The sequence below is a fragment of the Oncorhynchus tshawytscha genome, linkage group LG02 (assembly GCF_018296145.1).
Source record: "Oncorhynchus tshawytscha isolate Ot180627B linkage group LG02, Otsh_v2.0, whole genome shotgun sequence".
NCBI lineage: Eukaryota > Metazoa > Chordata > Actinopteri > Salmoniformes > Salmonidae > Oncorhynchus > Oncorhynchus tshawytscha.
This window is the reverse complement of record NC_056430.1, coordinates 26,537,366-26,554,441: the sequence shown is the minus strand read 5'-3', so window position 1 is coordinate 26,554,441 and position 17,076 is coordinate 26,537,366. Positions and strand designations below refer to the sequence as shown.

General features: G+C 44.0%; 1 protein-coding gene across 1 annotated transcript in view; it reads left to right on the top strand.

Moving 5' to 3' along the window:
• The window catches only part of LOC112218734 (plexin-A2-like), a 74,443-nt gene extending 60,046 nt beyond the window's left edge, over positions 1-14,397 (top strand). Inside the window, exons 14-32 of the mRNA XM_024379808.2 lie at positions 2,507-2,624; positions 2,784-2,920; positions 3,322-3,489; positions 5,005-5,098; positions 5,249-5,488; positions 5,603-5,746; positions 5,925-6,159; positions 6,277-6,419; positions 6,642-6,910; positions 7,776-7,842; positions 8,208-8,354; positions 9,194-9,353; positions 9,495-9,598; positions 10,424-10,520; positions 10,644-10,837; positions 10,940-11,109; positions 11,233-11,445; positions 11,796-11,946; positions 12,163-14,397. Of these exons, the coding sequence (XP_024235576.2) occupies positions 2,507-2,624; positions 2,784-2,920; positions 3,322-3,489; positions 5,005-5,098; positions 5,249-5,488; positions 5,603-5,746; positions 5,925-6,159; positions 6,277-6,419; positions 6,642-6,910; positions 7,776-7,842; positions 8,208-8,354; positions 9,194-9,353; positions 9,495-9,598; positions 10,424-10,520; positions 10,644-10,837; positions 10,940-11,109; positions 11,233-11,445; positions 11,796-11,946; positions 12,163-12,258 (2,947 nt within the window). The 3' untranslated portion in view covers positions 12,259-14,397. The remainder of the gene's footprint in view (positions 1-2,506; positions 2,625-2,783; positions 2,921-3,321; positions 3,490-5,004; positions 5,099-5,248; positions 5,489-5,602; positions 5,747-5,924; positions 6,160-6,276; positions 6,420-6,641; positions 6,911-7,775; positions 7,843-8,207; positions 8,355-9,193; positions 9,354-9,494; positions 9,599-10,423; positions 10,521-10,643; positions 10,838-10,939; positions 11,110-11,232; positions 11,446-11,795; positions 11,947-12,162) is intronic.
• The last annotated feature ends 2,679 nt before the right edge of the window (positions 14,398-17,076 follow it).

Below are 17,076 nucleotides of genomic sequence, written 5' to 3'. Positions count from 1 at the left end.
TGACTTTGTTGTCCTTAAGCCATTTTGCCACAAGTTTGGAAGTATGCATGGGGTCATTGTCCATTTGGAAGACCCATTTGCGACCCAGCTTTAACTTCCTGACTGATGTCTTGAGAATTTGCTTCAATATATCCACATAATGTTCCATCCTCATGATGCCATCTATTTTGTGAAGTGCACCAGTCCCTCCTGCAGCAAAGCATCCCCACAACATGATGCTGCCATCCCCGTGCTTCACGGTTGGGATGGTGTTCTTCAGCTTGCAAGCCTCCCCCTTTTTCCTCCAAACATAACTATGGTTATTATGGCAAAACAGTTCTATTTTTGTTTCATCAGACCAGAGGACATTTCTCCAAAAAGTACGATCTTTGTCCCCATGTGCAGTTGCAAACTGTAGTCTGGCTTTTTTATGGCGGTTTTGGAGCAGTGGTTTCTTCCTTGCTGAGCGTCCTTTCAGGTTATGTTGATATAGGACTCGTTTTACAGTGTATATAGATACTTTTGTACCTGTTTCCTCCAGCATCTTCACAAGGTCCTTTGCTGTTGTTCTGGGATTGATTTTCACTTTTCGCACCAAAGTGCGTTCATCTCTAGGAGACAGAACGCATCTCCTTCCTGAGCAGTATGACGGCTGCGTGTTCCCATGGTGTTTATACTTGCATGCTATTGTTTGTACAGATGAACGTGGTACCTTCAGGCATTTGGAAATTGCCCCCATGGATGAACCAGACATGTGGAGGTCTGCAACTTTTTTTCAGAGGTCATTGCTGATTTCCTTTGATTTTCCTCAAGATGTCAAGCAAGGAGGCACTGAGCTTGAAGGTAGACCTTGAAATACATCCACAGGCACACCTCCAATTGACTCAAATGATGTCAATTAGCCTATCAGAAGCTTCTGAAACCATGTCATCATTTTCTGGAATTTTCCAAGTTGTCTAAAGGCACAGTCAACTTCGTGTATAATCTTCTGACCCACTGGAATTGTGATACAGTGAAATAATCTGTCTGTAAACAATTGTTGGAAAAATTACTTGTGTCATACACAAAGTAGATGTCCTAACTGACTTGCCAAAACTATAGTTTGCTAACAAGACATTTGTGGAGTGGTTGAAAAACGAGTTTTAATGACTCCAACCTAAGTGTATGTAAACTTCCGACTTCAACTGTAGTTAAACACGTCCACACACACAGACACAAACACACAAACACACACACACACACACACTATAACTAATGATGAACATAAAGATATACAGGTTGCAGCAGGCTTTCTTTAGTGTGCTGAGGAGTAGAGAGCAGAGCTGTTTTGTGTGCCGTTGTGAGGCTGACGGCACTGCTGTAATTGAAATGCGCCGCATGTCACTGACTGCAGAGACAATCTGTTAGCCATGTGTTTCTCTCACAGCCATGTAATTCGATTGGGCCATGGATGAAGGGACCTTATTTATATCCTTGTATAAAAAAGGAACATGCCAGCAGAAAAACTGAAAACTCTCCTGACAGCAGAGGGTGGAGAAAAGAGGATTCATTGGGTCCTGTTGTCGGGGTGAAAGGTTTATCCCTAAGACTTAGCAATACTTTTCTGTGACTATTAATTTAGACCCCATACAGTGCTTTAAAACATGTCATTACAAACATAAATGTTATTGTAGGTCAGTTTGTATAATGACTTATTCATTGCGTTCTACATGATCTTATTGACCTGACAGGCTAACTGATTTATCGAGAACACACTGTTGCCATGGTGATGGAGGTAATGGTGGGTAGTGGATGTGGTGGAGTTTATTATTGCTGTTATATTGGTGCTTTTGGTTTTTCATTAGGAAGAAAGATGGCCCTCCATATTGACCTACCACTTCTATGAAAGTCTGCTTCAATCACATTGTCTAGAGAGCAACAGAAAACAGCACTTTTTCTTCAATTGAAAAACGTGAACAGCACAGTAATCTCTTTCTCTCCCTCCTTTCTCTCTTCCTCCCTCCTTTTCTCCTTTTCTCCATGCTTTTCTCCTTTTCTCCCACCTTTTCTCATTGTCTCCCTCCTTTTCTCCTTTTCTCCCTCCCTTTCTCCTTTTCTCCCTCCCTCCCTCCTTTTCTCCCTTTCTCCCTCCTTTTCTCCTTTTCTCCCTCCTTTTCTCCTTTTCTCCTTTTCTCCCTCCTTTTCTCCTTTTCTCCCTCCTTTTCTCCTTTTCTCCTTTTCTCCCTTCCTTTCTCCTTTTCACCCTCCCTTTCTCATTTTCTCCCTCCTTTTCTCCTTTTCTCCCTCCTTTTCTCCTTTTCTCTCTCCTTTTCTCCCTCCTTTTCTCCTTTTCTCCCTCCTTTTCTCCTTTTCTCCCTCCTTTTCTCCTTTTCTCCCTCTCTCCTTTTCTCCCTCCTTTTCTCCTTTTCTCCCTCCCTCCATTTCTCCTTTTCTCCCTCCTTTTCTCCCTCCCACTCTCTCTCGCTCTCCCTCTCTCTATCTATCTCTCTATCTCTCTCTCTCTCTGTGTGTGTGTGTGTTCTGACAGGATTGTGTGTAAAATGGCCTCTACGTCTCAGGGAAGTGCACCTGGTCCAGTCCAGCTGTGTGTTGGTGAATGTAGACCAGAACTACGAACTCAGTCCTCCCAGCTCTACTCCTTTGAGGTATGATCTGCATCTTAAACCATACATAGAACACATCTCTCTACCACAGTATTATTGCTTTGGAACAGTTTGTTCTCATACACTATCATATGAGTCATCAACAAAAAGTCCACAAAGTAGCATGCCATGTGGAATATTGAGAAAATTATTTTTTCATAGACCCCTACCATGGTGGGACTGACCCCTGGCCGAGGGCCTGAGTCTGGGGGCACTAAGGTCACCATCGTGGGGGAGAACTTGGGTGCTGGGAGCAGTGTGAACGTTACCTTTGGAAACCAGACTTGTGAGCTGTACAGGTAAGTGCACAGGAACAAGCCAACCCGAGAGCACTCTACTGAAGCTCCTACAAAGACCCTTATATAAAAGTGGGGACTTGATGAAAGTGCCTGTGGAAAGGCTGAAAGCCAGGACAGTGCATTGTTTTCTACTCTTATTTTTAGAGATCTATTTAAAGATCAAAAAGATTCCTCATTGTGAGTCTCAGGAGGGTGAAGAAAAGGCACCATTAGCTAGAAATCCTCTAATTACTATGTTTCATCTCTAACGAGGGAGGGGCAGACCATAATGCTCACTTGCCCTGCATTGTAATGTGCATAACTCACTGTAGTAGAGTTAAGATTCCCACCACGGTAAAGAGCAGGTACAGACAGAATCAAGGGCATTGAACCCTATTGGTATTCCTTGTTGGTTTTCCCAGGCGGACCATGTCGGAGATCGTGTGTTTCTCGGCACCCTCTGTGACGGGCGCCACCCTGGTGCAGGTCAGTCTCAGTGTAGATCTGGCCATGGTGCCAGGAAGCCTGGGCTTTGAGTACATCGAGGATCCCACAGTCCAGCGCATCGAGCCAGAGTGGAGCATCACTAGGTACAACAAACCTCCCAGCTAATAAGTTGTGTGTCCAACCTGATATTTTTATAATATTTTGATAACCTCCTATTTATGCCCCCCCACTCACCCCCTCCATTTGGTTAAGCTATATATTACTGAAGAATAAGGTGAGTGAAGGTGCAAGGAACCACAGCAGCCTGCTCTGCTGGCCTTCCAGTCACATATTATGCATGATGGTTGGTGCAAGGCTGTATGTGACTTGACACAGAGACAGCCAGCCAGGGAGAAGTGGTGCAGCGGCATGGCTACTGGCTTTCTACTCTGTCAACTGACAGGGGATTTCACAGACTTATAATCAAAGTCCCATCGTCTCATCATCTGTGTGCAGTCACACCATGTGGCCACCTAGGCTTAGGTATCCTTTGAAGTGTGGGAATGATTGGATTCGTCTCAAGCTGACTAGACAGATGTGCCCCTTTTTCATTTAGTTTCTCTCTTCTCTTCAGGTGGGTCTCTTTTCCCACACTCTACATTTTTTTTGGAGCTCTACATGATATCGCGGCTAATTTGTTTGTGTTAATGGCATCTACATATATGTAGCACAATCATGTAGCTTTCATGAAATGCCAGCCATGGATACCTGAAAGATGAATAAATAGGAAGCCAGCTGGCAGAACCGTTCAATCTAGCCCTATCTGGCCAGAACAATTAGATGTTTTCTTAGTACCAAAGCACAGTTCAATGCAAATTAGGTGCTTTTGATAACGACAGGAAGCAGAGGAAACTGTTTATCTTGGCTCACCTATTCTGAGGCTTTTGATAACGACAGGAAGCAGAGGAAACTGTTTATCTTGGCTCACCTATTCAGAGGTGTTTGATAACGACAGGAAGCAGAGGAAACTGTTTATCTTGGCTCACCTATTCAGAGGTGTTTGATAACGACAGGAAGCAGAGGAAACTGTTTATCTTGGCTCACCTATTCAGAGGTTTTTGATAACGACAGGAAGCAGAGGAAACTGTTTATCTTGGCTCACCTATTCAGAGGTGTTTGATAACGACAGGAAGCAGAGGAAACTGTTTATCTTGGCTCACCTATTCAGAGGTGTTTGATAACGACAGGAAGCAGAGGAAACTGTTTATCTTGGCTCACCTATTCAGAGGTGTTTGATAACGACAGAAAGCAGAGGAAACTGTTTATCTTGGCTCACCTATTCAGAGGTGTTTGATAACGAAAGGAAGCAGAGGAAACTGTTTATCTTGGCTCACCTATTCAGAGGTGTTTGATAACGACAGGAATCAGAGGAAACTGTTTATCTTGGCTCACCTATTCAGAGGTGTTTGATAACGAAAGGAAGCAGAGGAAACTGTTTATCTTGGCTCACCTATTCAGAGGTGTTTGATAACGACAGGAAGCAGAGGAAACTGTTTATCTTGGCTCACCTATTCAGAGGTGTTTGATAACGAAAGGAAGCAGAGGAAACTGTTTATCTTGCTCACCTATTCAGAGGCCAATATGGATGTGTATATATGTGAATGCGTTGTGTTTCATAGTGGACACACTACCCTGATGGTGACTGGGACCAACCTGGATGTGGTGCAGGAGCCGAGGGTCAGGGTCAAGTACGCCGGCCACGAGTCTGTCAATGTGAGTCTGTCCACTGATAACATAGTAGGATATCTCTTTCTCCTGTCCAGTATCTTGTATAGTACTGATAAATGGTGGCCAATTATAATTTCAAAACTCTTGACAAATATTTCTTTGCTTGTCTGTCACTGTCCGTGGATCTCTCCCCAGGTGTGTAAGGTGCTCAACACCACCACGATAATCTGCTTCGCTCCCTCCCTGAAGGCAGAGTACACACTGGAGCAGGAGTCAGTGAAACATGTGGAAGAGTTTGGTTTTGTTTTCAACAATGTGCAGGCCCTGCTCACCTACAACAGTACAAGCTTCATCTACTACCCCAACCCTTACCTGGAGCCCCTCAGCTTGTCTGGGGTGCTGGAGCAGAAACCTGGCTCCCCCATCATACTCAAGGTAGGACAGCCCAGCCCAGCCTAGGGCAGCCCGTAACTGTAGCACAATTGTCATTAGATGATGAGTTCTATCTACTGACCTGATGGATGTGGGGTTTCCCTCTCTGTGTTGCAGGGGCGCAACCTGGTGCCCTCAGCATCTGGAGGGGCCAGGCTGAACTACACTGTGCTGATCGGGGACACACCCTGCTCCCTCACCGTCTCTGACACACAGCTCCTCTGTGAGCCCCCAAACCTCACAGGCCAGCACAAAGTCCTGGTCAGTCATTCTGTCTAAGTCCAGATCTAGATAAACTATTAAGTCATATGCAGCTTGACCAAGGTCAAACAAATGTATAAAAGGAAACTATTGTTCAGTATGGTTTCCCTGTCTGTTAAAGTCTATTTGATTTATGGCCTTTGTACACGTGTGTTTATGGTTTATTGCCAATGTACAGGTCCAGGTGGGTGGTCTCCACATCTCTCCTGGTGCAGTCCACATCCGCTCAGACAGCCTGCTCACCCTCCCCGCCATCTTCAGCATCACGGCTGGAGGAGGCCTGCTGCTCATCATCGTCTTCATTGTCCTATTGGCCTACAGACGAAAGTCGCACGAGAATGACCTCACTCTCAAACGCCTGCAGATGCAGATGGACACCCTGGAGTCTCGGGTGGCTCTGGAGTGCAAGGAAGGTGAGTCTGACCAGCACGTAATCAGACAACTGAGAAAAATATAATGCTGATAACCCAAATTGCTAGAATATGGACTAAATTCCTCCAATCATTCTCATTCTCTGTAATTGTGCCCAGCGTTCGCTGAGCTGCAGACTGACATCAACGAGCTGACCAGTGACCTGGACAGGGCTGGGATCCCCCACCTGGACTACCGCACCTATACCATGAGGGTCCTCTTCCCTGGCATTGATGACCATCCTGTACTCAGGGAGCTGGAGGTAACCAACCATTACCACCACTACAAACCTGGCCACACCTGACCCCTTGTCATCTACTTTAACTGTTAATGATTTGTAGAATCAGAATATCTAACCAACACAACCAATATGGCATACATAGGTGAATCATTTTACAATTGGGAGACAAAACGGATCATAAGCCCGACGCAAGATCCCTCTACTCTCTAACTGAGGGTTATGTGTGTGTCTCTGTGTGTGTAGGTGTCTGGAAGCGGGCAGCAGGGTATGGAGAAGGCCCTGAAGCAGTTTGCCCAGCTGGTGAATAACAAGGTGTTCCTGCTGACCTTTATCCGTACTCTGGAGCTCCAGCGTTCCTTCTCCATGCGTGACCGCGGCTACGTGGCCTCGCTCATCATGACTGCGCTGCAGGGACGTCTGGAGTACGCCACCGACGTGCTCAAACACCTCCTCTCTGACCTCATCGAGCGCAACCTGGAGAGCAAGAACCACCCCAAACTACTGCTGCGCAGGTACAGATAGATAATGCTAGAGCAGACAGGTGAAAGACAGGAGCAGTGACAGCGGAGAGAGGGAGAGGGAGAAGGGAAGGAATGCAGTGTAGACAGCCATTGTCAGTCTGACTTATCCTCTGTGTGCCACTCATGAAACATTCAGCCGTAGCGCACGTTTCCTCCCCTCTACCTTGCTTTCTTCTGCACATTGTTTTTCCAGGACTGGGAGAAGCCTGCTAAATCTTTCATAGGAAAGTTTGGGGGAGCACTCAGTCTGAGACACACTCATTAAATATAGGGATAAGTTAACATAGGAGGCAGCAAGGCTGACCTTGTTAGCCCAAACATTCTGCACTCATGAAAAGACAATGAAATGCAGGCAATGAGAAAGAAGTGACAGCCAGGTATATAAGTATGATGGACAGAGCATGAGCAAGTTAGGAGGCTGCAATGCAGATATATGGTTAACTCTAAAGGGAGGCAAAGGGCTAATATTTAACAGTTATCTTTGACGTTGGATTGCTTTATCAGATATAAGATACACGTATGTTTTTAGTGTGGTATTTGTCTATTGATACATAACAAATCAGTTAATCTTGCACACACAGCATTTGATGATGGGATGAGTGCTGCTGACACAGAGAAAGGACACAAAGTAGCTTTTGCACAATTATGTCATGGGCCAAATAGGTTCTATTCTATAGCAGCAGCACTCAGGTTTTGGTGTGTTAGTCCTCTGAGACCATGCAGAGCAGCATGTTACTTTTACATAAACATTTTTTTTTTACCTCTTAATAAGCATTTTGTCTATCTACATGATCAGACCAATCTACCTTCAGACATCTACCTGTTAAAAATGTATCCGTCTGTTCCTTTCTTGCAGAACTGAGTCAGTTGCAGAGAAGATGCTGACAAATTGGTTTGCCTTCCTACTTCACAAATTCCTTAAGGTAATATCAATGACTTGGAACCTCATCACTGCAGATGTCAGCTTGATGTATTACTGCAATCCTCTAATGATTGTTATTGATTATACACCTGATGGATTTCTATGTGCATTTGGATTACACTTGTGCCCCATGATGTGTGTTATGAATATGTTTTATGAACAATGTAGAGCAATAATGTTCACCTCAAAGGTCAAGCAGGTCTTATTGGTCTCTACAAATCAATGCTAAGCAACCTGGAGTTTAGAGTTGATGACTCATGCTCTGTTCTCTGAATCCCAGTCATATGGGGGTGAATAGGTCACAGGCATGTCTCTCCTCTCCTGCCTCTCTCAATCCTCTCATCCTCTGTTCCTCCCTGGACAAAGGAATGTGCAGGTGAGCCTCTCTTCATGCTGTACTGTGCCATCAAGCAGCAGATGGAGAAGGGACCTATAGACTGTATCACCGGGGAGGCGCGCTACTCCCTCAGTGAAGACAAACTCATCCGCCAACAGATTGAATACAAGACCCTGGTAGGTCAACATACCACACAACAATTTGTCTTAGATGTCAGATTCCATTAAAACCACTTGGAATATTTTCTCAGTTACCACCATGATAGTGGAAAGCTTGCCTACATGTCGTTCTGCCCCTGAGCAAGGCAGTCAACCCATTGTTCCCCGGGTGCTGAAGACGTGGATGTCGATTATGGCAAACCCCCGCACCTCTCTGAGTCAGAGGGGTTGGGTTAAATGCGGAAGACACATCTCAGTTGAATGCATTCAGTTGTACAACAGACTAGGTATCCCCCTTTCTGCTTACAACACAGCTGGTAGGCAACATGCTGTGCACTGTAAATATCAACTCATGGTGCCCTTATGTTAAACCGCTGAATAAGGGAGAATTAATTTGCTTGATAATAAAACAGTAAAGAGCCAAAAGAGCCAAATAATATTTGACATGCCTTTCAGTGACACAATCAGCTAAGAATTTAATGAGATTATCTAACCAGGGCCAGACAGTTCCGGTCTTTGCTTGGCTACTGGGGGAAATGGTCTGTAGCTAAAGCAGAAGTTGGGTGCAGCAGCAGTGTGCCTCATCCCCCAGGCTGAGAGCAGCCCAGTGACAAGATGACACCTCTCTGATCGCCCTGTCGGAGAGGTTGTGTTTCATTACCCGTTTAGTGCCCTGCTGGAGCTGGCAACCCAGCATCCAGCTGAAAGTGTGAAATTACATTTCTGGCCAAAGCTGTGAAAGTGATGGCACACAATGAGAGACTCCTCCATGCAGCCAGTAGACCAGTGTATAGAGAGGGACAGTAGGTAGTGCTGACATCTCTCTCTCTCTCTCTCTCTCTCTCGTCCCTACTCAGACTCTGAGCTGTGTAAACCCAGACAATGAGAACAGCCCTGAGATCCCTGTCAAGGCGCTCAATTGTGACACCATCACCCAGGTGAAGGAGAAGATCCTGGATGCTGTCTGTAGGAACATGCACTTCTCCCAGAGGCCCCGCGCTGCAGACATGGACCTCGGTGAGTCAGACTGGCTCCAGTCGGAATTAATGGATGACCTACAATAACTGATATTAAGATAAACAAGTGATTTTTCTCTGTCTGATTGTTTGACTTATTGAGGGACTCATAGATGTACCCCTGTGTTTATATCCCCAACAGAATGGCGCCAGGGGAGGACGGCACGCGTGGTCCTGCAGGATGAAGACATCACCACTAAGATTGAAGGCGATTGGAAAAGACTCAACACCCTCATGCACTACCAGGTCAAGCCACTCACTCCCCAATCCCCATCACACAGTTCACTAACATGAATGTACAGTATGTTGTCCTCACTGCTTCCTCTGGCCATAGTAAACCAAACTGATCCAACTCTTTCATCTCCTGTATGAGTCAGCTGCTTCCTCTTACAGGTAAATCATGGGGGGTGTTCATAACAGCTCCAAATAGTGCACAAGTATAAACACATTACAGTCAATCTCACTCTATACCCACAAATGCTCTGACTCTCCAGCTGGGGTGTAAAACACGTTTGTATGAAGCCAAAAGACAAATACATTCAGCCTTGGCTGCCACACCAGGAGAGAGGTTTGAAAGAGGCGTAATGTGTTGATAAAATCTATCAAGGATGTGAACAATTTTCCTCAATTACTTTTAGTCTCTCTGGTATGTACCTGGTTCTGTGTGACAGCTGAATCTGCAAAGCAGCAGCAGCAGTGACTTCTGCTCATGCTGGGAGCCTGCTTTACTGCAAAAGGCATGCACATAGCATAAGTGAGCAGACCCTATAGGACATTTCTCAGCATGAAATGGGTATCACACAAAGCATCATCCATGGCATTTATAGCATAGCAAACGATATCTAAAAAATTGTCCTTGCTAGATCACTGCAAATGCATGTTTTATTTTACAGACTGTATTATCAAGTTCATTATATATCTCAAATAGTGAATTATATAACTCCTATAGGTCTCATCAGGCTGGATTCATCATATCAATGTTTCTGTGGAAATCATTCTGACCCAATAATGTTGAATTGGGAGTGGGTCAAACTGACATGAACCCTTGTTTTTCTCCTATGAATCCTGCAGGTGTCAGACCGCTGTGTGGTGGCCCTGGTGCCCAAGCAGATGTCCTCTTACAACCTGCCCTCCTCAGCCAGCTTCCCACTCAGCATTAGCCGATACGGTCAGTCAGTCAGGGCTGCCCTTCAGACACCATCACCACCACACCACTCACTTACCTATTCATTATTCAACCTGACCTACTGATGTTCCTGCTCATGTTTTGAGACTGTCCGTGTGTCTGCAGATGTACCGTTCCGCTCCAACCCCACCAGCCCTGACAGCCCTCACTCCCGTATGCCCATGCTCACCCCGGACATGGAGAGCGGGGTGAAGGTGTGGCACCTGGTCAAGAACCACGACCACGGAGACCAGAAGGAGGGCGAACGCGGCTCCAAGATGGTGTCAGAGATCTACCTGACCAGGCTACTGGCTACTAAGGTATTACCTCACCCTCTCCCAGAGCATCTTAGCAATTACAGATTCAGTAAGTATGTTACAACGATATGGTGTGCTTTTAACATTGCTGTGGTGTTTTGTTAGGGTACGCTGCAGAAGTTTGTCGATGACCTGTTTGAGACTTTGTTCAGCACCGTCTGCTGGGGTAGTGCTCTGCCACTCGCCATCAAGTACATGTTTGACTTCCTGGACGAGCAGGCTGACAAGCACGGCATTCATGACATGGACGTTCGCCACACATGGAAAAGCAACTGGTGAGGGAGCGCAGATTTAATATGCTACTTGAAAGCAACAGCACAAAATAATGAATTTATACTGATTGTCTTAATATGTAGCCTGTTTGGAAAATTGTATTTCTCGTCCTCTCTCTGCCCCAGCCTGCCTCTGCGCTTCTGGGTGAATGTGATCAAGAACCCTCAGTTTGTGTTTGACATCCACAAGAGCAGCATCACAGATGCCTGTCTGTCTGTTGTGGCGCAGACTTTCATGGACTCCTGCTCTACCTCAGAGCATCGCCTGGGCAAGGACTCACCCTCCACCAAGCTACTCTACGCCAAGGACATCCCCCACTACAAGAGCTGGGTAGAGAGGTGAGGTGTGTGTGTGTGTGTGTGTGTGTGTGTGTGTGTGTGTGTGTGTGTGTGTGTGTGTGTGTGTGTGTGTGTGTGTGTGTGTGTGTGTGTGTGTGTGTGTGTGTGTGTGTGTGTGTGTGTGTGTGTGTGTGTGTGTGTGTGTGTGTGTGTGTTAGTTGCATCACTCAACTGTGATGTTATTAATTAGATTCTTAGTTATTATTTCCCACTGAAATGACTGCGGTAGACAGACTTTATTAGCCAGACTACCTTTATATCTTACAGTCACACTTGGGCTGACAGAACAGCTCTAACCCCCAGGCTTGATGGCTGCTGACAGTACAGTGTGTGTCTCTGTCTCCCTCTAGGTACTACGCAGACATAAACCGCTTGCCTGGCATCAGCGACCAGGACATGAATGCCTACCTGGCCGAGCAGGCCCGCCTTCACTCCAATGAGTTCAATGTGCTCAGTGCCCTTCACGAGATCTACGCCTACGTCAGCAAGTACAGCCAAGAGGTGAGGCCCTATACTTCAATATCGTTACACATTATAGTAGGGGGGCAGGGTGCCATTCAGAACATATGCATCTAGATTCAAACTATTATCAAAGTATCCCTTAGCCTGTCTATGTTTAGTAACAGGAGGGAATTTGCAGCACAAAGTACAGTAACCTTGTGTTTCCCTGCCTGCTTTGCTGATTTCATGTTTGTCGCGTGTGTGTGTGTGTGTCAGATCATTGAGGCCCTGGAGCAAGATGAGCAGGCCCAGAAGCAGCGGCTGGCCTACAAGGTGGAGCAGATCATCGCAGCCATGTCTGTGGAGAGCTGAGACAGACATACAGATGTGTGTACTCAGAGACACACTGACATGACAAGGCCCAGGACACAGGCCACAAGCTGTCAGCAGAGCAAGCACACCCAAAAGCCGCAGGGAAAGTAAAAGGGAACTGCAGAATAATTCCGCCTGAGTGCTCAACAAGGGAAGAACATGGATAGACAAGCAAATTCACCAAGTACTGCTGTTCTCTTTCTGTTGGCTGCAATGAGACCACATGTGGAGGCAAAGACAAAATAACTTTCTGTTTTTACTTCAAAAACAAAATACATTTATCTAAGTATGAACTAATGACATACATATAATAGCCTTGGCCTTGGACTGGCATTTCCACTTCAGTGGACAAGTCTAATAAGCCTCTATGAAAGTGTATGAAGGCTTTATGAAAGCGTATGAAGGCTCTATGAAAGCGTATGAAGGCTCTATGAAAGCGTATGAAGGCTCTATGAAAGCGTATGAAGCCTCTATGAAAGCGTATGAAGGCTTTATGAAAGCGTATGAAGGCTCTATGAAAGCGTATGAAGGCTCTATGAAAGCGTATGAAGGCTCTATGAAAGCGTATGAAGGCTCTATGAAAGCGTATGAAGGCTCTATGAAAGCGTATGAAGGCTCTATGAAAGCATATGAAGGCTCTATGAAAGCGTATGAAGGCTCTATGAAAGTGTATTAAGGCTTTATGAAAGCGTATTAAGGCTCTATGAAAGTTAGAATTTACTCTAAGATTGGGTGGCAGTAAAATGTTATCCTGAATCTCCATGTCATCCAAGGTAGCATCATTTTTTTTTGGGGGGGGCTACCTCTCTGCCTGACACTCAGCTTTCCAGACACACAACGCTATTATTACAGGTTGAGGGTTCAATTCCCTTTTTGCATACTTTGGGCTGGATCCAACCAAATCTGCCTTAGCAATGGTTACACAGTTACACTGCCTACAGCCTGTGTAAACATGTGCCTAAATCTGGACACTGGGTGCATGGCGAGTGGAGGTAATCTGGTGCCCAAAATCTTTCTGTGAATCTATTTATGCTATTGTGTAAATACTGCAGAGCATATTTGATTTAATTAATTCATCAGAATTCAAGACATTATAAACAGAACACATCTATATAGAAAGCCATTACAAATATATAATTTATTTAAAATGATCACTTCAGTTTGTTGACCTCTTAGTGCCAAAAGTTTATCATACTAGGCCTAAATGCCCTGTAGACAAAGTAGGAATTATATATAAAATTGATGAATAAGGTGGTCGGTCTTAAGTTATTAAGGCACTCTGACAACCATGAGGGAAGTGAGGGAAGAACTAGATTAGCAGTGACCCAAAGAAGCCAAATGGTGCTTTGGGAATCATTCCATAGAGCTGGAAGATTAATGACAGCTAACTACTTCCTGTGGGCCAGATCATTTTCATCCTGGTTAATGAGACTTCTCAGCCATCAGTCATTGTTTACACTGAACATGATACTTGAATTACATTAGATCTTTGTGTAATATTTTCGGAGAATCCTCAGGCTTCCACATAGCATGCTTTTAAAGGTGGACACTCAAGATTCCAGTTGCATCAAGTAGTCTGTATCATTCTTTTAAATGTCCCATTAATGTTATTACAGAATGAGATCAAAATGACAGCCATTTAAATGGTTTGATTTTCACATATTCAATGACTCATAATGTTTGCTGCTGCATTCATTGAGTGCAATCTTAAAGATGGTCATTATAAAACTGGACACTCCAGAGGATGGCTTTAATCCAGGGTTTGTGTTTATCTTTATCTGCATTGAAGACATTTATATTACACTCCTGGTGATTTCTCCGTTATTCTACAGTCATTGTAAAACAGTTAAAAAAACTAAAGAGGTTAAAGAAAAAAAGAAAAAACCTGTCATGTCCTGTTTGTGTAAAAAACAAAATGTTACAAATATTCCCTCCCACTATTATAGCTACACTGTTTCCTGTGTGACGTTTTGATGATGATCATTTAGAAATGTGTTGTGCAATAAACTGTAAGACATTTTAACATGGAACCTTTTTAAAAACAATATTTTATTGTATAAATATTGTACATACAAAACACTCCTATTTTGCAAGCAAATGATTCACTTTGTACTGTTGCTATACATTAAAAAGTCAACTTGAGGAAATACATTTGTCTGGATTCTTTTACAGCAATAATGTGTTTTTGAATGAGCATGAATGAGTCATAGCTAGAATGTGAGAGCCTTGAGGATGTTACTAGTAGCTTACAGATATGCATATTATTTTGGCCAATATTTTAGACCAACAGAATAGATGGCATTGACGCCGACTTGGCCCATCTCCAGAATCCTCACGATGAAGCTAACATGCAGTGGATTATCCACTCAAGCTCTGTCTCTGGACAGGGCTTCCACAGTCTGAAGTCTGAGGTCGACAATGATCTCTGGGATATTGTCCTACTCTTGTTAATCTGGGTAATTGCTAACATTGATTTAGCTCTATCTCCAGTATCACTGATGCCTTTATACCTCTGAAATAAGTCTTCAACAGAGTGAGTTTGGAAAAGTAAATTCCAACTTCAGGTCTGTCTTTTTTCTAAGAAAACGATCCTGGGTATGTTATTGAGCTAAAATAAATCATTTGAGCAAATGAAGAGTGATTGAATTCTCTGTCTCTGAAACTACATTTTGGGAAAATAGCTTGAATCAAATTGGAGCCACAAACTTTTAAATTGGAGATAGTCCTTGACCACTTGTCCTCCAGCCAGCATACAATTCTACAGTATGTAGGTACAATAGAGGGGGCCTCAAGGGTACTTACCATAAGAGTAATTCATTATTCATACTAACCCTACAGGGCTCTATGTAAAGGAGTGGGGGAGAGGTATCTTACCTTTAAGACTATAATGTACCTGTTCTTTAGAACTGACAGCCTCACTCCTTTGCCTGTCAGAGAGCCTTCACCCAGCAACTAGCAGCCAGCTCACCTCCCTGAGAAACACTGGGGAGCATCATTAGAGCTCACACCTTCTCCACCCACAGACAGACAGACGAGCAGCCGACAGGGAGTCCTCTTATTTGGCATATGTATGGCTGGCCAGAAACAGACTGGATAGATTCACAATACAGTAGAGCTACAAGAAACACTGTGGCACTTTAATCACAACCCAACAACCCTACAATCTGAGAGTGCTTTCCCCCTGCTTGATAGGAACATAAGTCAATCCTATTTGATTCAATCCACAGCCACAATCTGCCTGCTTTAATAGTCCTTCAGCTCAGTCTTCTCCCTCCATAGCCCAGGCTACAGTATGTTTGAGTCAGGGAAAGCAAGACCTTGCTCTCGCTGCAGATCTTGGAGAATAATTCCATTCTTCGTTGTAACTGCAGTGAATACTAAATGGAGTCTCTTTGGATCCTGAGCAGCAGAACAGTCAATGGAAAGCGTAGCCAATTATCTATGCACACATTTTTAAATATATATTTCTGACTCAATAGCTCATCTCACTTTTTCTTACTCGCATTATAAGTTATACAGGTGCACATTTACAAACACACAGATTCTGCTATAATGTAGTTGAAATGAATTGTTTATGAAATGAAGGGATTAGAATAGCCATCACAGTCAGTGTTGTTGGATAGATGGACAGTCTTTTCTCTACAGTAGACTGTCAGACCTGCAGTTTACTGTTCATTGCTTGTTATTCTCCTGTCTGGTGCCCAGGCGACCTCTTCAATATTCATAAACCAGTCATATCTCAGGTGAGAACAAGGTGGTTAGTCAACCTAACCTTTTCTCACACACTAATCAATTTGACATAAAAGTCATATTTGTAAAAAAGTAATGTACCCTAGTCAATAAATCATTTTCATGCCATGAGAATGCAGCATTGAGATTGCTACAAATGTTTAGTTCTTAGGGTGGGAGGTGTACACTGCATGACAGGCATCTTTCATCAATGCCTAAAAAGTGTGTTTCAATTAAATGGCCATGTATCAGAGAGCGCTTCATAAAAATGTATTGATCCATCGTCAGTGAGAGAAAAAACAAGGCTGGCAGAAACAACTCTTGAGTGGGGAAAATACTGTAGAGTCCTGGGTAGAGAGGAATTGTGTCATGGCTGGACCCATTATTTTCTAAAATCTCAATTAAGTGGTAGACTAATGATTGGACTTACTGCAAAACCACGTGTCAGTGCATTTTGTATTCCATTTTTTCATTCTAGCTACATCAGATACTGTTATTATTGGAAACGATATAAGATAAATACTAATTCTCTATATCACCATATGGCATCTCTAATTGAGTAATGATTACATATTCCCTAAAATACATATCATTTTGTTGCCATTTTGTTTTATTAAGTATAGTATTGACGAAACATAATTCGCACACTGTATCATCATTTATTATATGAGCAAGTCTGATGGCGCCATCTCCTGGTCAAATCCATCATCATATACACAGGATGGAAAAAAACAACTAAGAAAGGTATATAACAGGGGTATTCAAACCTTAAAGGCTCTGCATGGTCAATCCGACATCTGCATTGGCCGTGCAGCATTTACGGTGATACAGCCTCTGCCGTAAGTCAGGACATTCATACTTCTTGCACTTCAGGAAGTTGTTAAGGAAGTGAGTTTGTGCTTATACAGGACCTCTCGCCCTCACCTACTGTCAACCAATCATGTCAATGTGGAGCTATATGGAGCCCTCTGCTTTGTTACAAAATTTGGGTGACGCACGGCGATGCGGTAAGGAGCTCAATTTGGCCTCTGCATGCCTTCGGAAGCGCCGCAGTTGCGTCACGCCATCCATACGGTCCCTCTGACCACA